This window comes from Spermophilus citellus (assembly GCF_964194105.1).
Source record: "Spermophilus citellus genome assembly, chromosome: 4".
NCBI lineage: Eukaryota > Metazoa > Chordata > Mammalia > Rodentia > Sciuridae > Spermophilus > Spermophilus citellus.
The window spans coordinates 159,394,303-159,416,295 of record NC_138185.1 but is presented as its reverse complement, the minus strand read 5'-3'; the positions used below and the strand labels follow the sequence as shown (position 1 = coordinate 159,416,295).

The 21,993-nt window shown below is 38.4% G+C and overlaps 1 protein-coding gene across 7 annotated transcripts in view; it reads right to left on the bottom strand.

The window, feature by feature from the left end:
- Positions 1–21,993, bottom strand: part of SYNE2 (spectrin repeat containing nuclear envelope protein 2) — a 336,255-nt gene that overhangs the window by 122,875 nt on the left and 191,387 nt on the right. For all 7 annotated transcript variants that reach the window (XM_081290325.1, XM_081290328.1, XM_081290329.1 and 4 more), the window contains exons 52-60: positions 21,532–21,797; positions 19,432–19,600; positions 17,835–17,990; positions 14,714–14,854; positions 13,111–13,293; positions 11,994–12,131; positions 5,908–6,093; positions 3,681–3,803; positions 2,066–2,248 (exon numbers count right to left, since the gene is read on the bottom strand). In XM_081290325.1, the coding sequence (XP_081146451.1) occupies positions 2,066–2,248; positions 3,681–3,803; positions 5,908–6,093; positions 11,994–12,131; positions 13,111–13,293; positions 14,714–14,854; positions 17,835–17,990; positions 19,432–19,600; positions 21,532–21,797 (1,545 nt within the window). The remainder of the gene's footprint in view (positions 1–2,065; positions 2,249–3,680; positions 3,804–5,907; positions 6,094–11,993; positions 12,132–13,110; positions 13,294–14,713; positions 14,855–17,834; positions 17,991–19,431; positions 19,601–21,531; positions 21,798–21,993) is intronic.

Sequence of the window (21,993 nt, the reverse complement as noted above, 5' to 3'; positions counted from 1 at the left end):
CACAATCCACATGGAGCTTTCCAAAAGAACAGTGACATTACTGATTCAGAATGAACAGGGCATGAGATTGGAGTGATGATGATGAATTTTCCTGGTTCAGACCTATCCTCCCCAGTACACCTTAGGATCAAGGAGGCGCATTTTGTAAGTAAAAAACTGAAAGTTCAAGAGCAGTCTGAATTTGTAAAACTCACCAGAACAGCACATGGAACCTGATGTTAAGGGGACAAAGCTCAGACCTATTTGTGAGCGAAATGGTATGATTCAAGAAGGATGAAAGATAAATGGACTTCAAAAACCAAGTCTAGATACTTCTTTGGTATGCTTCGTTGTGAAGCAGAATATCTTTTGAAACTACGAAGTTTCTGGCCAACATATAATGCTTCCTTGTATTTTCTTTAATATTTAACCATAATTTTAGCTGCAGGCTGGAAATGAATAACTACGTTCACTGCACACACCTGTTCCCAGTCTTCAACAGTGAACTACATCTCATTACTCTCCCCAAAAGTAATTTGTCTTATTTTCCACAAGGAAGGCACTTGTAATATCTACAGTAAAATTAAGGGAAATGTCCCATATTCTAATGATTTTCATTTTCACTAGTTTACTTAGCTTTGAAAGATAGGAGGGGACATTTCATTTCCACCAACACAATAAGATGGAAAATTTCAACAGCACAGTTTGATACCGAACTTGGCAAAAAAATAAATAAATAAAAATAATAAATAAATAGCATCTTCCATCATCCCCTTTTCATCTTGTGAGGAAGCTGTTTTAAAGCATAGTTAAGAATTGTTATGTTCTCTTCCTGTCCAGGAGACCAATAAAGCACCAAAAGATTAAAAATACTACATCAAGTTTGATGTTCTTTTCTTCTCTTACATTATTAAAAAAATAGAACATTGAGTGCTATGTCTTTTTTCTCTCTGTGAGTGTTAGAAAATGACACCAGCAGATCACTAGCCAGGCCAAGAGGGACTGTGTGAGGTAAGACTCAAACCAGGGAATACAGGATGAAACCTTAGGATGATCGAGTGGCAGCCACAGGCACATGAAACTTAAGAAGGAACAAGCTATTGTGGTGGTCAAAGGTAGGATGCAGATGTCTACTAAGAGGGTCTGTAGAATTCAAGATCTTTCAGCAATTTTCTGTTCTTATGAGAGTGGTTGTTGATCTAGGAATACATGCTAAAGAAAAAAAGTCATTTCTGACCAATGATGATTCCTGTCTTGAGAATGGTGATCTAACAAAATTTAAGTGGGAGAAAAACAGTCACTAGAATGGCAATATGTAAATCAATGGAAGTGTAACTGATGTGATACAGCAATCTGTATACGGGGTAAAAATGGGAGTTCATAACCCACTTGAATCAAACTGTGAAATATGATATATTAAGAACTATGTAATGTTTTGAACGACCAACAATAAAAAAATAAATAAATAAAAAATTAAAAAAAAAAAAGAAAAACATTCTCTGGAGAGAGGATGAAAGATGTTATCAGCTAGAAGGAAGAGACCCTTAATAGTGAGAAATGAAACCAAGGGTCCAGAAACTCAAACTTGTGTTATATTTGTACACAAATTAAACCTCTATGCAGGTTACTCTGTAGCTGCTCAGCAAATCACTTAACACCCTGACACCAGACTCCATGAAGACTGTAAAGTGCCTACCCTCTATCTACTCACACGCTGGGTAATAAGATAATAAGATGGGCTGATTGCTAGAAATGAGCAAAATGGATATAGATAGACCTGTTGGCTTCCAGAGACTGCAAATGCCTGGTTTAGGTTCAAATCTCTTCCCACAGCATTGTACCAACATAGGTTTTTAACAGGTGTGGAATGGAATTAAATAGACCAGGACTATGCTTTAATGTCTTCAACCAGAGTAAGGGCAAGAATGAAGGAAAACAACCTTAGCCCCATCTGGGCAAGAAATTAAGCTCTTCTATCAAATGCCACCTTCTTGATCATAATAATTTCCAATTAAAATTGAGAACAAAACTAGCTTTTGCTGAACATTTTTATCCAATAGATTGGTTGCCATTGTAAACTGCTCACCTTTAATAACTCATTTTGTTCCTGAGTCACGTTTTCCAATAGTTTTACAGCTTGCAAAAGCTGATTTGTCCGCTGAAACACAGGCAGAGGTTTTGTTCCTGCCTGGGGTAGCCTCAGTTCCACTTGGTAAGACACTATCTCAGCAATGGTTTTCTTCATGGGGCGTATATTTTCAAGTATGACCTTAATAACACAAGAAAAGCATGGTACATAAATGAAGAAAAAGACCACTGCTGAGTTAAATTATTCAAAATTAAAATACTGAATACTTTAGTCTCTACAGTTTCAATATTTAAAGCATTTCCTTAACTCAGATTGAAAAGAACCATTGCATCACTTGGGATGTGAGAGTTAAGGGTCTCGGGAAAGAATGCCTGGGGTAAGAGCAATTTGCCAGTATTTACTTGTGCACTTGGACGGCCCTTTGCTTTCTTCTCTCCCTCCCTCTCTGTGTGAAATTGTTGTTTAGCCCTGCATATTATCACTAAGCAGTGGGCTATCAAAGGGCAAATTCTGTATCTTACCTTCAGAGCAACTGCACAGAGCTTCCTACATAGCTCTCAAAAATGCTTATTAAATTGAACAAAATTGTCCAGAAAATTTTTAATTCCCAGGAGTATAATTATATTTGGCTTTAATCAACTTCTGATCCATAGAATCTGGATCAATCTGCCTACCTACCTACATATCTACCTAGGTAATTTGCAGGGGACTGAATCCCAGTGCCTCACATATACTAAGTAAGCATCCTATCACTGAGCTACATATACAGGCCTTTATATTTTATTTGGAGACAGAGTCTCACAAAGTTGCCCAGGCTGGCCTTGAACTTGAGATCTTTCTGCCTCAGCCTCCTGAGTAGCTGGATCACAGCATGTGCCACCATACCTGGCTCCTAACCAGTAAATTAGGAGAAATTAATCACTTTACTAAATACTTCTTCATTTAATCTTCACAATCCTCTTGGGAAAGCATCCTAACCTCCATTACAGAGGTGTCTGGAAGTTAGAAGATTCAGATAAGGTGAGATTGTAAGAGGCAGGGGTGGGATTAATACCCAGGCTTGCCTGATCCCAAAACACAAGTTTTTGATCATCAGGCTAAGGAGGAATCAAAGTCTGTCTCAGTTCCTGTGCTAGGAGCTCCATATGCACTGTAACTAGAATGTAATGACTTCAATCCTAGTGCACAGATATGACAAGGTACATACACACTCAAGTTCATGCAGCTAAGGAAGCAGTGTTATAGTGCTAGAACCCATTTGAGCCTGGCTTAGGTGCTCAAGTTCTTTAGACTTGAAGGCAAACTTACCTATACAATAATTATCTTTACACAGGTAGCATTATGAGTATAATTTAAAGCATTTAGACTCATTCATATCTATTTCCAAACCTTATTTTTGCTATTATTCTAGCAAGATGAACACTTTGGGGGCTAGGGGTTTAGCTTAGTGTTAGAGTACTGTCCGAGGCATCAGGAGGCCCTGAGTTCAATTACCAGGATCATAAGACAAAACAAAACAAGACAAATACTTGGTTCAAATCACATTATTACATATTTTTAAACAGACATAGCAGGTATTATGAGAATACTTTTTATAATGATCTATGCTTACCTCTCCATGCTTAAGATGTTCTTCAGGTGAAAAATCAAATATTTCTTTTGATAACAGGATAGTTCTGATTTTTGAAACTTTTTTCTCCATAGATTTTACTTCGGATTCAATAGCAACCACATCCTAGAATTTCAGAAACAGAACCAACTTATGCAGTATATGCTGTAAACTAATAATACATAAAACACAATTTTTATTGCCATTAATTCTATTTTACACTTAGCCAAATAATTTGCTACTTATATCTCTTAAAAACTAGCCAAGTGCTACAAAGATAATTTTCACTACTTTCAATAAAAATGTCATTTTACTAATAGCATATTCCACTAAAGAGCATTGCCCTGCACCTTGATATTGAATTAAAATAATCATAGAGCTAATTTTCGTTTTCTCATGAGAACAAAGGTAATATGCATCCAAACAATTTTTTAAAAAAACTCTTGTTATCTACAGACTCTTTAACTTTATCTTTGGAACTGTTTAAACACTTGAAAATAGGTGGGTCTGATATTTTAAAAATTTCCACCACTTTAAGTAAAATGATAAAATTACCCTTGAAAAACTACACACAAAGATTAGAAAACTGACCAGATTTTTTAAATCAACCCTTGATAAAATATTTTTTAAAACATTTTTTATTACTCTATTACTTTATTTATTATGTGGTGCTGAGGATTGAACCCAGTGCCTCACATGTGCTAGGCAAGCCCTCTACCACTGAGTCACAACCCCCACCCTTTTGATAAAATATTGCCAAGCAATATTAAATGACTTTATAATCTACTCAGATTTATTTAAATAATAGATCATTTGTCCAGTGGTTATTTCTCTAGTTAGTGTCAACGTCCAGAACCTGGCCAAGAACCTTAAATGCTACAAAAATAAGTTAAAATATGCGCTATAAAATCTAGATACGGAATGCATATCACTGTACAAGACCCCTCAATCTGACTTTGGAGATCAATACAGATCCCTATAGCAGTAAGATGGTATGGTTAATAATGGAGATTTTAAAAATCCCATAAAAATAGCCTAACGGTTTCCAATTCTAGCAGTTTGGAATCACTCAACATAGGGTAAAACAGATCTTCATTAGCATGAAGCAGACAGACAGTAAATACAGTGACTGTCTATAGTAGTCCCCCCCAAATTATGAGAAAATGTTTAAGTACACCGAAATAATTTTCTGTACCTACTGTTTGAGGAGGTACATAAAAATTTTCTATGTATTCCATGGTAATTTCTATCAGAAGTTGCAGATGCACTCTAAAACTTTGAACTAGGTTTCAGTAACCAAGAATTTACTTCAACACCTACTATTCCCCGAAGTTACAGGAGTATGGAATGCCACAGAGAAACGCAAGGTAAATAACAGAACTAACTGTAAAGGCCTTTATCAGGTGACTTTAAGTAAATGCCTCATGTATTTCAAGCAAAAATTACTTAAAAATTCTGTGATGGTGTGTGTAGCTCAGTTGTAGAGCACCTGCATGCATGAGGCCCTGGGTTGGATCCCCAGCACCACATAAACAAATACATAAAAAAGAAAAAAAAAAGGGCTGGGGTTACAGCTCAGTGGTAGAGCATTTGCCTAGCATGTGTGAGGCACTGGATTCAATTCTCAACACTGCATATAAATAAATGAATAAAATAAAGGTCCGTCTATCAACAACTAAAAAAAAATTAAAAAGAAAGAAAAAAAAAGAAAAAGGAACAATTCAGTGGCTGATATAGCAACCTCTCAACAAATGTTTGCTATTGGTGAAAGAAGACTTGGAAGGCTGCCTGTTTTAATTCCTTCTTTCCATATGGGTATTTTAATTAATTAACTAATTAATTCATTAACATTTTTGTGGTTCTCCAGCACCTTATGCCTGTTAGGCAAGCACTCTACCACTGAGCTATATCCCAAGCACCCGCAAACCCATTTTTTTCTTAGTGCTTTAAAAATCAACAATAGCCCTATTTGGACAAAGAGAAAACAATGAGCTTATCTGATCAGAATCATTCACTCTTTAGATAGAATAATTCTGGATTAAGAATGGGGATATGCTTTTCTGTTATGGTTGCACACAAGGTTTCAAAGTAAAGTAAAAAGAGCATAAGTGAAAATTTTACCAGTTCATTGTGGGTTTCTATAACTCAGACATGATTAGTAGTACAACAAATTTGCCAGATGAACTACAAACCAAAAACAGGAAGTCACATTTTTAGGGTATCAACTTACATCTGCCATCCGCTGAATGTGGGGAAGGCTTTCCATTATTTGTTGCTGTAGATCTACTACTTGACTGGTTAGGTCTTGTACGGACTGTACTAAGTCATCTGTTTCGAAAATGTCTGACAAATCCTCTAGATCTGTGAAAACTGAATGTAAAAGATTGTGCTTCTGCTCAGAATCTTCCAAAGCCCTCTAGATAGAGAAAAAAGAAAAGAGAAAAACAAGTTGATTAAAATTTAAATCAGTGTTTCAAATTCCTGGTTCTTTCCATTTCCATAGTGAAAACACTGAATGCTTCCTATTGCCAGTGGCCACGGATGACTTTATAGAGGGTCTGCTATGATATGGTGCCATCCAAGTTTTGTATTCCTTATCCAAAATGCTTGGGACCTAAATTGTTTTGGTTTTCAGAATTTTTTTTTCCTATTTTAAAACATATGCATATACATAATAAAATGTCTTAAGGATGGGACTCCAGTCTAAACACAAAATTCACTTACACAATGTATACACCCTTCAGGATATATACATATCCAGAAGGTAATTTTACACAATATTTTAAGTGTGTCTGCATTTTGATTAAGACCCATCATCTATTTCAGATTCTGGAGCAATTTTAGATTTCAGATTTTCAGGTTAGGGATGCTCTACTTATAACAAGAATTATATTTATTTGACCTTCATCCTGAGTTCCTAGCAGAGAGTTTCTAAAATCCTTGGAATTTCCTGAGTGACAGAGGTGAGAAGAGTGTCATTAATTATTCATAGGTTTCTTTAAAACATGTACTAACTTTCAAACTCAGTATTTCCTTTTTGTTTGTTTTTGTGGTGCCGAGGATCAAACCCAGGGCCTTATGCATGCTAGGCAAGTGCTCTACCACTGCACACTTAAGATTTCAAAATATCTCAAAATGTTCAGCCTGCTAATGTAGTTTTCAGGTAATTCAATAAAAATCTAAGTGATACGAGAAAGAATATTTACTTATTCAGGTAGAAATCTAACCATAAGTCTCAAAAATTAATCAGATTATTCATAATTTTCTATTGATCTTATTCAAAATCCTAGTTAAGAGAAACAAAACTTAAAACCAATGCCTTTGACCAATAATACAATAGCATTAAAAAAACATGAAATACTTAAATTTAACTTTACACATACAAGAAACCAGTACATTGACAACTAGAAAACATTGCTGCAAGAAGTAAAAGACTAAAATAAATGAAGAGATATACATGTTCCTAGATTGAACAGTCAATATGGCTAAGACATAAATTCTACCCAAATTGATCAACAGATTTAATGGAATCCCACTCAAAATTCCAACAGACCTCTAAATAGACATTGACAAGCTGATTCTAAGATTTATATGGAAATACAAAAGAATAAGATTAACCAAAACAAATTGGAAAAAGTTATAGAATTTATGATACTTGATTTCAAGATTTACTATAAAGCTATAGTAATTAGGACTGTTACAATGGTAAAAGAACTGAGACAGATCAATAAAACAGAAGAGAAAACCTAGAAATAGAACCATACATATGAGGTTAACATTTTCAAGAAGGTACCAAAATAATTCAAAGTTGAGAGTCCTTTCAATAAATGGTGTTGGAACAATAAGATATCCTTAGGGAAAAAGATGAACCTTGACCTTTAACACTGTTTTCCTTGATTCACCTGTATATAACAATTAACATTAAATAGATCACAGACCTAAAAGTAAGAGTTAATACTATCAAATTTCTGGAAAATAACATAGGAGGATATCTTGTGATCTTTGATTAGGTAAAGATTTCTTAGATATAGCACAAAAGAATAATCTATAGAAGAAAATATTGCTAAATTAGACTTTATCAAATTGGTAACTTCTGTTCTCTGAAAGACAGTGATAAAAGAATGGAAAGACAATAAAATAAACTCCTTTCTTCCCTTGTCCCTATTCCCTCTGTTCAGTTCACAAACTAGGGAAAATATGTGTAAATCACATATCATATGATACAGAAATCATTTTTAGAATGTTTTATAAATAACTTCTACAACTTAATAGGGTAACAATCCAATTTAAAATTGGGGGTGGGGGTGGGAAATGAATAGACATTTCACAAAGGAAGTATATAAATGACAAGGACATGAATAAATGCTAAAAACATGAGTCATTAGAGAAATGCCAATTAATCCAGAATACTGCCATATATCACTAGAATGGCCAAAATTTAAAAGATAATACCAAGTGCTGACAAAAAGATGGAGGGGAGTCAAAAAGTTATACCACCATCTCAGAAAACAACTTGGCAGTTTTTCATTTAGTTGAACATTTACCATAAAAGCCAGCAATCATACTCTTAGGTATTTATTCACTGAAATGAAATTAAAAATATATGTCCACATCAACATTTGTACAGAAATACATTCACAGCAGCTTTGCTCATAATGGCCTGTGGCAACCAGCCTTCAATATGGCGCCCACGATCCTCGCTTCACAGTATTCATGCCTGTATAATCAGTTCCCTGGATTCATGATTTACTCTAATGAAATATGACCAAAGTAATAAGATGCCACTTCCCAGATGAGGTCACAAGAAGACTGCAGCTTCTGATTAGGGAGTTACCTTCTCTTGTTTACACTGGGGGAAGCCAGCTGTGAGGTGGTCTCTTGTGAAGAGGCCGTGTCTCTGTGTATGGATGTGGATCTTTCACGGCCTGTTGTGTGTGAATGCATGTGGAAGTGGATCCTGTCTCTCTTTCCCTCACAAACCAAGACTTCAGAGGAGCCCAAAGCCTCTGTTGAGACCATGACTGAATTCATGAGAGACTTTGTGCCAGACAGACTCCCCTAAGCTGAGCCTGGATTCTAGACCCACAGAAACAGTGAGATAATAACAACATGGTGTTTCAAGCTGCCAATCAGGAGTGTAACTTGTTACACGGCAATAGCTAACACATAGCTCAGAATCAGGAACGACCCAAACCCTACTCACTGGTGTATGGCACATGATTCGTTCACTTCCCTAAATGGAACACAGCAATTAAAATAATGAACTCTGGATAGATGTTAAGTGAAAGAAGTCAGACATAATAAACTATGCAGTTCCATTTACATGACAGTTCAGAAAGGACGGAACTATAGTAATAGCAAGCAATGAGGGAGGGAAAGGTTGCCTAGGTCTGAAGATGAACAAAAGGAGACGGACACCGAGTGCAGAGAGGCACAAGGGGACTTTCTGGGGTGATGGAAATGTTCTTCAATTTGTTGTTGTTGTTGGTTACACAGCTGCACAATTAAGATGGGTGTATTTCAGTATATGTAAAATTATACCTCAATGAAGTTGATTTAAAAACAAGCTAGTTTACTATTTTTACAATGATCATTTGCTTTGATGATTCTTAATTACAATAGCACTAATTATGAAATCAGCTTTAGATCATACAAATGTATTTTAACAAATGCAGTCCAGGCAAAAAGTTATAATGCAATTAAAACAAACTTTTTTTAAACCTCAGTTGAGATTTTTAAGAGTCACTTTAAAAAGTAAGACCTGGTAATGTCAAAAGTGGAAAAGAATATCTTAAAAGTAGAAACAACTATTTCCATTATGAGGACAAAATGGGATTTTCCACAGAGGACTAGAAGTAAGCTCTCGGGGACTTACTTCCCATTGGGGGATTTGTTAGATCCATTCTGGAGAAAATAAACTTCTTTCTTCCCTGTCCCTATTCCCTCTGCTCAGTTCTAGCTTATCAACAAAGTCCACCAATTTCAGTATCCTGAACAGTCAGACACTTTTACAGTTGCATATTTGTTTCAGGAGAAGGCAGCAAAAGCCAACTGTTCTTGCCTGAGTGGTTATAGTTTTTAATTTTTAACTCATCAAAAACATTTGAGGAAAAAGCATTATTTCTCTCTCCTGTCTTGGCAGACTCTTCTAAAATGGTGAATCATAAAAGTGATTAAAGGGCTGGGGTTGTGGCTCAGTGGTAGAGCACTTGCCTAGCATGTGCAAGCCACCGGGTTTGATTCTCAGCACTACAAACAAATAAATAAAACAAAGGTCCATTGACAACTAAAAAAAAAAAATTCAAAAAAGTGATTAAAAATAAAAAGATGGCATGCTCTAGGGATGTGGAAAATCAATCTAAGGAATGTGTGTGGTGGCAGTGAGGGACAAAGGCGATCAGAAGCAATGCAGAAGAAAAGATATAAATGGATAAAAATGCATTATCTTTTTTTATTCATTTTTTTTCTTAAAGAGAGAGTGAGAGAGAGAGGGGGACAGAGAATTTTAACATTTATTTATTTTTTCTTAGTTCTCGGCGGACACAACATCTTCATTTGTATGTGGCGCTGAGGATCGAACCCGGGCCGCACGCACGCTAGGCGAGCGTGCTACCGCTTGAGCCACATCCCCAGCCCCCCCCCCCCAAAATGCATTATCTTGACAACTGTTACCACAGGACAAAAATGTGCCACCAAATCTCAAACATCAGGGAGGCAGGGAGGCAGGAAGTCAGCCACCCACTGCGGAACATGCTGTGCTGTTCTAAAGATATAAAGAGGACACACATCATCTTGGAGGTGTGAGTTCTGTAAAAACTATTACAGAACATTTCCTAAGGGATCCTTTCCAGTGGCTGGATGAGAGAAGAAAAATATTCCTTCACAAACAGAATTTCGTGGACCAAAACCATCAGTGCTCAGCATCTGGACCACCCCTGCAAGTCACGGCCCTGCCTAGGAGAATACTTCCCTCTCTTTGTCTCTATAAGCTGACATGGAGACACAGGGGACCTGGGCAGTGCCAGGAATGAATCCTGGGATGTCAGGACTGGAAGGAACCATGGATTGGCTTTCTACTGCTGTGTAAGGATTACTACAAATCTGACTGCTTCAAACCCATTTATTATGTGACGTGTTCCATGGGTCAGGAGTTAAGGTATACTGTGAGTGGGTCCTGTGTTCAGGAGGCCATCAGGTTGCAAACATTCAGGTTGTTCACAGAATTCAGTTGTAGGACTGAGGTCCCTGTTTTCTTGCTGGCTGCTGGCTGAAAGTGGCTCTCAGCTTCTAAAGGCACCCTTGAATCCCAATCCCATGGTTCTTACTTCTTAAAGCCAGCAGGAGAATCTCTGTATGGTTTGCCACTAGGGAATCTTGTGATCAAGTGACACGATTGATCATGTATGTATCCACAACAGTGACTATCCCATTGCCACAGTCACAGAACATAACCTAATCAATGTGACTATTCTATCCTGTTCAGAGTCCTGCCTAGACTCAAGGGGAGGGGATTATTAACGTCATACACACCAAGGAATGAGAATATTGGGGGGCCATCTTAGAACTTCGTGAACCAAAACCATCAACACTACCCAATGCAAACTTCTTACTTCACGGATGGGGAACACTGAGGCCCGTGGAAGATAAATGCTAAAATTATCCAAAAAGTCATGGAGTAGGACAAAAAGAACCAGATCCTGATCTCCAAAATTCCTTTCTAGTGTCTGCCAATATCTCAAGCTTCCTTCTGCCTCTTAGCATGATGATAAGGGTTATGGTTTCGATGTGGTGTCCCCAAAAGCTCACATGTGAGACAATGCAAGAAGGTTTGGAGGAGAAATAATTGGATCATAGCCTTAACCTAATCAGTGAATTGATCCCTCAGGGGATTAACTGAGTGGTAACTGGAGGCAGGTGGATGTGGCTGGAGAAAGTGGTTTATCTGGGGCGTGGCTACAGAGTATACATTTTATATCCCCAGAGCAGAGTCTCTCTCTCTGCTTCTTGATCACCATGATGTGAGCTGCTTCCCTCTGTCACACTCTTCCACCATGATGTCCTATGTTACCTGGAGCCCTGAGAAATGGAGCCAGCCTTCTATGGACTAAGTAAGACCTCTGAAACCATGAGCCCTCAAATAAACTCTTCCTCCTCTATAATTGTGCTAATCGGGTCCTTTAGTCACAGCAGCAAAAAAGCTTGACTGAAACAACAAGAAAGGTGATTTTTCAGGTAAGAAGAAGAAAAAAAAGATGACGCTGATTGGCTAACCCAGTGACACTTGTAGAGATTCTCTCACTAACAGAAAACACTTACCTGCAGGGTGCTGGCATGGTGACTCAGGGTTCTTGAAGAGTCATAGCGAGCAGGATTGGCCAGCAAACGACTGGTATTTTCTATCCAAGCCTCTGTGCTCTTCAAAAGATCACTATACTCCTCCATCTTAATTGTGGCCTGAGAAAGAAATGTGGGACCACATTTAGTCAGATGCTGGTCACTGGGGTTGAACGGTTCCTGAAGGGAGAGTCACTTGAGATTAGTCAGTGATGTGTTGGGCCTTTCAGGCCCCATGGCTAACAACACTGAAGACAGCACTCCACGTGAAGACCCTCCCAGCTTTTCAGACTGATTCTGACTATGGTGGAAATAACTTAAGACGTTCCACCCTGATGCTGTGGGCTTCAGCAAGGGTTCCAAGTCTGCCTTGCAGCTAGCCTGATTCCCATTTATGCTTCTTTCTGAAAACTGGCCAATACTTCCTCTTGTTCAGGGTCTTTCCCTATAATGTCCCATTAATTCTCACTATGTCCCATTATATACATATTTTGTATCAGGGATTGAACTCAGGGGTGCTTAACCACTGAGCCACATCCCTAGCTCTTTTGTATTTTATTTAGAGACAGGGTCTCACAGAGTTGCTTAGGGCCTTGCTAAATTGCTGAGGCTGGCTTTGAACTCGTGAGCCACTAGGATTACAGGCGTGTGCCACTGCACCAACCCATTATATTCTTGTTAGACTAGGATCCTATCTTTGCCAGGCTACACTCACAACTCACCAAACCATAGCCACCATTTAGAATGGCGTAGAGAGCGATCTTGTTCCTAAATGGCAGTTCCTTTTCATTGCTGGGCTCCCTCCCTGGATTCTGGAGACTCTCTGCCCTGAATTCCCATCATTGGTCTTCCTCTACCTATTGGGTCCCAGCACTTCCTTGACTCCTGTGGTTGGCTAACTTTTGGATTCTTGGTTGTATCAGCCCAAGCCAACTTCAGCTGCCCCAGCCCACGGGAGCCTACTGTGCAGCTCTAGTTTCAGCTCCTATAAGTGGCAATTTGTGTTTCAGCTGCCTCTGAACATTTTTTGTTTTGATTTGTTTTAAACCTATCTCAGGACTTCCACGTGCTATAAGGCTAGCATGTGTTACACCCCCACCTTATTTAACTGTGAGGTTCTGGTTTCTGCTCTCTGTGAGACTTGCTGGTACTTCTGGAAAGGAATCATCAACTTATCCATCCATTCTTGAGCCTGTCCTGGGTTCTGTTCAACGATGTCCTGAACTTCAGAATCCAGCTCATTTAGCTTGGAATGCCAGAGATCCAGCTTGTCCCACAGTTTCTGGAGAAGGACATTTTTAAGTCAGTTTGAATGAAGACTGCCATGATAGATGTTAGTAAACCCTAGTGTTCACAGGCATTTGGAAACACTATCAAAAAACATCGCAGGCCTACTTATTAACTTAGATTCACAATCACTGTCTTTCTGCACTATCCTAAATGTAACTTCATTCATTCTAGTACAAATTATCTGCAAGGGACAGAAAGGCCTTGATATTTTCCAGGGACGAGTGACAGCAAATAAGGACAATAGAGCCCTAACCTTTCAAGAGTGATGAGGTAAGCATTATGTTTAAAAGGGATATTTAAAATGGGTGTGGTGGTGTGTGCCACGGTCCCAGCAACTGGGAGACTGAGGCAGAAGAACCATTTGAGCACAGGAGTTGAAGTCTAGCCCAGGTAATACAGAAAGACCTCATCATCTCAGCAATAAATAAAATAAATAAACAGGCTATTTAGACCAGTATATATGTACAATACATTTAGAGACAATTTTATCAAGTGCCAAAATAAAATTAAAAACAAACAACAAAAACTGCCTCTTGAGGGGCTGGGGTTGTGGCTCAGTGGTGGAGTGCTCACCTAACATGTGTGAGGCACTGGGTTTGATCCTTAGCACCACATAAAAAATAAAAAAAATAAAAAGGTATTGTGTCCATTTATAACTAAATAATAATAATAATAATGATAAACGAAAACAAAAAACTGTCTCTTGACTTGGAATTAATGAAGTGAAAAGAAGTCCCGGCTGCGTGCAATAGTAGCAACTGCTTTTGACTCTAGAAAAACAATTTTGAGAAATGGGAAAATCTAACTTGTTAAATTAGGTTCCTCTGCTTAAGAGCCAAAATTGTACCTAATGATATACCTAATGAGCCACATTCTTACATATTTTTAAAGTCCAATTATATTAAAATATTTCCTAAAAATGTAGATTACAATAATAATATACATATAGGCATTTACTTGGGAGTTCAGAGGTAGAATATTATGTCTGTTTTACTTAAGATTTTATTTCCTAAGATATTTTACAAGGGAAATAAATTTGGATTTTTAAATTTTCCTTTCCCTCCCCACCTGGGCAATCTAAAGAAAAGCCATTAATATTTTTGATATCCTAGTTCTTTAACATCAGTCTTTCCAAGATCCTTACTGCCATTCACTTGTGGAAATGATAGCACAGTCAGATTCTCCCAAGAGCTGAGACAGGTGCCCACCTTGGAAAAACCAAGAATAATTTCCTACCAACCCCCTAGGTGGCCTCTAATCAAGAATGCACCTCTGGATTTGGTGTAGGACCTTGGTACTTCTAATTCATCCAAAGAACTCACCTTGGGATGGACTGAATTCGGGGGTGGGGTGGGGGGTGGGGTTATTTGTCAGAAATACCTAATGCTGAAGTGAGCTGAGGAGGATGTTACCTTTTGAATTTCTTGAGCTTTCTCAATGTTTTCGCTCTTCTGCTGCAACATATTTTCAACAAGCCGAAGCCCACTGTTAATTTCCTCTATTTTCCTGTTCATTGCAAATGATGGTGAGCTCTTCAAGACATTATCACTAATCTGTTACAAGGGAGAAAGTTGATTTGGCTTAGAGAGGGTTTCTGCTCTCTATTCCCAAGTTCACACAATAAAAGCAGTACTCACTCTTTTTTTTTTTTAGTGGTGCTGGGGTTTGAACCCAGGGCCTTGTGCACATGAGACAAGCACTCTACCAACTGAGCTATATTCCCAGCCTAAAGCAACACTTACTCTATAAGGACTAGAAGAAAAAATTACAAACCAGACTGGCTAATGCATTAGTGAGACATTAGTAGATTAGCCAACTGCTAAATGTCAGCTGTGTTCACCGGACCTTTTAAATATAATCTATAAGTAAATTAATTACTTTAAATAAAATTTAAAAATTGTGTTGGGCCACTATACTGAGAGGACTCTTTGAAACATACCCCTATGGATCAAATGATATAAAAGAATTCCTGGGGGATATGTTATACAACCTCTCCATTTCAGAGAATATTCTCTGCACAGATCTGTTTCTATTAAAACAATTCCCAAGCCAATTTAAAAACAAAATGTAATTTCCACCTTAATATTTGTTTGGGTGGAAACAGTCTTCTAAAAGCAGCTATTTCCTGAGGATGCTGAGCTTAATTCTTCTATGTGTAACCGTTTCTAATGCCCACTTTCCCGGCAATCAGAAATCTAGCTGCTAAACCAGGCAGTCTTTTTTTTTTTTTTTTTAATCTGCATGTTAAAACAACTAGTGCTAAGTAAGATATTAAAAGAATGCTGAATGTATCATTTTTCCAAATACTTGATTAATTTGTGTTCTTGTTTTTTAAAGGTATATGGATAAGGTTTTCTCTAAGCAGCTACTAAATAACCAAATAATACTATATGTTTTTGTATAACTCTTTCAGTCGTCACTGTAGCTGTATAACCACTGAGAATAAAACAACCCCAAGCAGATAAGAGTACAGACATAGAAACAGAAAGACAGGCTAAATGTGAAGGTCACACATCAAGTAGTGGCTGACCTCGTCCAAAGAAGCCCTCAAGTCCCCAGACTCTATCCCAGGCCCTACTTGCACGAGGCTGTCAAAGTGTTTATTCCATGTTTTTATCCCATGGACCATATCACAGTCATGATTATTATAAAAACAAGCCTCACTTTGACCCTCTATTATTTTTTTTTCTTGCTGGCTGTGTTACAAACTACCACAAAATGGAGTTTTCTGATTTTGGGGGCAGTTACTCTCCTGGTAGAAATGCTTACAATTTAGATACATTAGGAAAGATTATGATTTAGGAAAGTCAATAGCCATCTGAATTACACGCAGACATGTGTCTGTTGTCTGGGTCCTTAAACTTCCTTTGAACACTTCCCACAATAAAAATCAGTGGCTTTTTGTTACAAATAAACAAGTTCACAGTGGAAATTTTCAACCTTAAATGTGAAAGATTGTTTTTTATTACTAACTTACTTCATAGAGATTTTCACATAAAGGATTTATGACAGTAACCCTTAGTTTCTACTAAAACATTTAGTAATCTTTTAAAGTAAAACCAATAGCACATAATTCTTGAGAATGTACCTAATAGGTTTTCTTGTATGTTAAATCAAAAAAGACTTATGTAACTATATATTAGGAGATTACATTCTTTTTTTTTTTTTCTCCTAGGTTAAATGTTTCTAGGAGAAGTATAGGACAGATTCTAGAAACTAAGTTTGAATCCCTTCTTCCTTTTTTTTTTTTTTTTTTTTTTTTGGTGGAGTTAGGGGAGATTGAACCCAGAGGCACTTCACCATTAAGCTACATCCTCAGTCCTTTTTTTTATTTTGAGAGAGGTTGCTGAGACTAGTCTTGAACTTGTGATCCTCCAGCCCTAGCTTTTGAAATCTGACATTTTTGTACTTGAAGAGATTTATTTATTTATTTATTTATTTATTTATTTATTTATTTATTGGCACCAGGGATTCAGCCAAGGGACACTTAACCACTAAGTCACATCTCTGGCCCTTTAAAAAATTTATTTAGAGAGAGGGTCTCCCTAAGTTGCATAGGGCTCCACTAAATTGGTGAGGCTGGCTTTGAACTCATAATTCTGCCTCAGCCTCCTAAGCCACTGGGATTATAGGCATATGTCACTGTGCTGAGCTTGAAGAGCTATTTTAGCTAACAAGTTATGGGTGCTTTAATCTTAAAAAAAAAAATCACATAAAAATCATTCTGTGAATGCTGGGCCAAACAGATTTTTGTTGTTGTTGTTCTGTTGGATTTGGGCTGTCTTTCTACTATCCAAGAAAATTGGCTTGCTCAGCTCAGCTCCTATGTCCCTGGTGTTATAAAATATTTCCTACCTTTGTTCAAATCTGGACTCTCAGGTATAATGATTTGCCCAGGTATGTTTTGTGAGAATTTTGTTAACATCATCATTAGACAGTATTTGCTAATTACTGTTCCTAGTGCGATTTTTATTCTTCTTGGTTGTAATTTCAAAATGTTTCAGGGAATCCGTCTTAAAGCAAAGTATTATTTGTGTCCAAAAATTTTAAGTGTCTGTACAATCAAAAATAATTATAAACCAAGGAAAAGATAATATGTAAGGTTTTTTTTGGAGAGAGAGAGAGAGAGAAAGAGAGAGAGAATTTTTAGTATTTATTTTTTAGTTTTTGGCGGAAACAACATCTTTGTTTGTATGTGGTGCTGAGGATCGAACCCGGGCCGCACGCATGCCAGGCGAGCACGCTACCGCTTGAGCCACATCCCCAGCCCTATATGTAAGTATTTTAAGATGCAAGAGAAGAAAAACTAAGCATCTGGATGACTAAATATATACAGGTTAATATTATATGTTATTTAAGTCACTTATTTCAAGCCTATTAATCTCAGTATTCAATACACAAAACTGCCATTTAACCAAGCTCAAACCAGTCAGAGCTAAAATCAGGGCAAATGAAAAATGTGGCATTAGAGAACATTTTCTTCTAGTCATTCAACCCCATAAAGGACAGTACAAGTAAGAACATTATTATTACCTTCTCATCTATGTCTTCTAAAGCTTTTCTGCATTCCTCCACCCGGGACTCCATCTCTGCAGGGACTATGGTGTACATTTCACAGTACTGGATTCGCAGTTTTTCCATGATACTCTTGAAAGTGAGCTTGCCTTTCTTAAGAATGCTCTGAAGCTCCTAAAAACGTCAAGAGAGTTTCCACACTGGGTGGGGAAAGTTCAGCTCTAAAAGGCAAAAGCTGCTTTCCAGCTCCTCCTGGTTCTCGTGATCCAAAGAAGCAAACCTTGCTGGACAAAACTCACTATTGTTAGGAGTTGACTGAACCCAGGAGATACTTGGTTTGGTCAGAGGATGCTTTCTAATTTGTAAGAATTAAACTTGATCTCTCTTCAGAGTGTCAAACCATTGTGGCAAAAAGACATTACAATGTCCCCTGCTTCCAAAGTACCTCTAGGATTAAACGGTATCTCAGTCGCAGCTCGGATCTTAAAAGCTACAAGTAGCAAAAAAAGTTTCAAAGAAGTTTTTCTTTGGTGTTGTTATTAACTTGTTTCTATTTCTACTTCTTCCTACATTATCATCACAATGACTCAAGGCCACTAAAAGCCCACGCTTGAAGCAAAAGTGTCCCTTTCTTGTAATTAGACAGCCCAGCAGAGCTCAGCTTTTTTCAAAAGGGAGGGTTCCAGTTCCTTACAAAGAATGCAGGTTTGGGGAGATAAAAGAAACCTGAACAAACAGTCCATTGGTTGTGGCCTAGAAATAAAATCTGATCTTACTGTTCTCCTCTAGTAATTATAAAGGAGAAACTCATTTGTTTGGGAAAGTTTCCCAAAGATCAAGTGGAAAAATACTTCTTGACTTTACTGTGGCTTTTCTGTTGTTTGCTTTTTACAGTAGCTGTTCAAGCATTATTTGTTTTAATGGACTGAGTCACTGTGCTGACACTGAGCGATTACAATTTTAAATGACTCTGGGATGTGTCACAGATTCTCCTTTATTAATCTAGAAGGAGAAAGTTAAAGAACAAAGCCACCCAGACACAGGTGGACTGGTGTGAGTGTCCTCCTGCTTTATCTAGACTCGGGGAGGACAGGATGTCATTCAGGGCTAAACAGTGCTGGTGCCGATGGGAGGGCTCCTGGACATCAACACCAAAGCTCTGGTTCACCGCAGCATGCAACTTCTGAATCAGCTTCCAAACATCATTTTTGACTGTTACCACTGAACTGGAATGTCAGATCACTCTGAAGAAATGAGCTCCCAAATGACTCTCAGTATGTGCACGCCCCTACCAGAGGCAAAACACCATGGCCTACTAAAATAGTTTAACACGCTACCCAAACGGGCTCTGAGGCCCCTGTTCACCAAACACCCTTGAAACATGCTTGAAAAAGGGCTGTTTAGTCCACACTCAGCCTGCTCTCAATTTTGCTCATGGTCCCCTGGCTCTGCCCACATCATTCCATAGGGCCTTTGCATGTGCTTCCCCATCTCCTTGCATCTTTTTTCAATCACTCTTCCAACCCAAATCAAGGAGTTACCTCTGTCCCCAAGGACTTTGAATACAGGCTGTGGGCCAATACCAGCCATGTTCACTAATTCATTCCTCACTTACCTCCAACTGCTTTGCCCTTTCTGGGTGGCCCTCTGATGCCATATTTTGGAAAGAAGTTGAAGCCTGTTGAAATACATTCTTCAAAGCAATTATTTCCTTTGTGAAGGAATGTCTTCCCTGGAGTTCAGTCTGCAATGATTCCTTATTTTTTTGAGCTTTCTGAAGAAGCCTAAAACAGAACATCAAAATATAACCAATTTTCTGTCCTGCGCTTCTGTGAAACAGTTTAATTTCAACAATTAACAAAATATCTGAATAGTTCTCAAAAAATGATTTCCCCCCCAAGAAGAAAATATCATATAACCATTAACCACTGAGCCACATTCTAGTCTTTTTTTATATTTTATTTTATTTTGAGACAGGGTCTCACTAAGTTGCTGTGGGCCTCACTAAGTTGCTGAGGCTGGCTTTGACCTTGTGATCCTCCTGCCTCAGCCTCCCACTGGGACTACAGGTGTGCACCACTGTACCTGGCTCCATTTTTTCAATGATTTCGATACCACGTAATCAAACACACCAAATCCTAGCACTCAACCAAAAACCTCTCCAAAACTTCCATTCCCAAATATCTTCTCTTTGAGCTTTCTATTCTAGTTGCCACCTCTACCTTCTATTTTTCAGCATATACTCTTTGATCTCAAATGAAAATGATTTTTGAGTGTGACTAGAGTCATGGACAGGCTCTTGGGGACAGACAATCCTGCAGGACCTATTCTCTTCCACTGACTCCATTTGCTGTGGATGCTTCAAATATTGAAAGAGGCAACTGGGTGGAAAAAACCTTTCCTTAGAGTTATTTGATAAGAATCTGTGATACTATGATATAATAAATAAATGTTTGGTCTTTGCCCAGGTTCCTGAGACAAAGCTCATAATACCCTTATAGATAGAAGCACAAGCAGAACCTATTGTTCTAAGGTTGAGTCAGTGACTCTGGTTCTTGACAGAGCTCTTAAGACCTTTGTAATTTCCTGAATGATAAGAGCATCTTTTGTGCTAATGAGGCAACTCTTGGTGGGTTCTTGAGGCGCCTCAGGATGGGAACTACTTGCAAGGAGAGATAACCATATGATTAAAGGGTACTAACTTTCAGGACCTCCCTCACCACCTCCATATCATCATTCCTAACCTCCAGAGGGGACAGGGACTGAAACTGAGGTGATCACCAAAGGCCAATGATGTAATCTATCATGATTACATAATGAACACCCACAAGAATAGGATTTGGGGAGCTTCCAGATTGCTGAACAGCAAAGGTACCTGGAAGGTAGGGTGTGGTGTCTAAACACTCGGCCTAAGCAATTTCCATCTGGCTGTTCATCTATATCCTATTTTTTGTCTTTTAATAACAAGCCAGCAAACCTGAATGTCTTCCTGAGTTCTGTGAGCTGTTTTGGCAAGTTAATTGGACCTGGGGAAGGTGTCAAAGGAAGCCTTGATGCCAGCCAGTCAGAAGCACAGTGACGCTGGGCATGGTGGTGCACACACACCTGTAATCCCAGCAGCCCAGGAGGCTTGAGGCAGAAGGATCACAAATTCAAAGCCAGACTCAACAACTTAGCAAGGCCCTAAGCAACCTAGCAAGATCTTGTCCCCCAAAAAAAAGAGAAAAAAAAAAAAGGTTGGGTATGTGGCTCAGTGGTTAAGTGCCCCTGGGTTCAATCCCTGGTACCAAAACGAGGTTATTCTACTCAGAAATTTCAAGATGGCAAATGAGTACTTTGTTTTTTTTAAAGAGAGGGAGAGAGAGAGAGAGACAGAGAGAGAGAGAATTTTAATATTTATTTATTTTTTTTTTAGTTCTCAGCGCACAACATCTTTTGTTTGTATGTGGTGCTGAGGATCGAACCTGGGCTGCACGCATGCCAGGCGAGCGCGCTACCACTTGAGCCACATCCCCAGCCCGAGTGCTTGTTTTAATGACAGCTACTTTATCTTTTCCATTCCTTTTTGTAGTATAGGATAATGCCAATTATCCTATACAACACAATCCCATAGTATCACTGGTCATTATCCTACACTATTTTTATATTTTATCAATTGGATACTTCTGAAAATTTGGAGCCAGAGTTGCCAAGCACATTCTTTCTTCAGTCTTACCTGTCGCACCGTTCCCGCATGGACTGGATCTCTTGAAGAGCAGGGACAGCCTCTACAGCCCCTCGGCCTTCAGGAACATTCCGGATACTCTTTATACGCTGAAGGAGCAGGGTCAGCAAGAGCTGCTGCATGTCCACACTCTCTTCGTATTGGCAGAAAGCGTCCAGCAGCTCTGAGAGCTCCTCCGTGGTGGCGGCCTCCTTTGTTTTGGAAATTTCTGGGAGTTCCTCTTGAAGATTGTCTAAAATGATTGCTTCTCGTTCCATCTAATTCAATAAACAACAACAACAACGAAAGAGAACTAAAATAAGTCAAGTACACTCTTACCACATTAGGACTTGAAATATTCTTGTGCAGCCATAATTTTTTAGTACTCTCTCTTCAAAGGGTATCTATAGGCCATCTCCTAATTCAAAAGAAATATTTGTTCTCCTGCAGTTGGGAATATTGGTCCTCTATCAA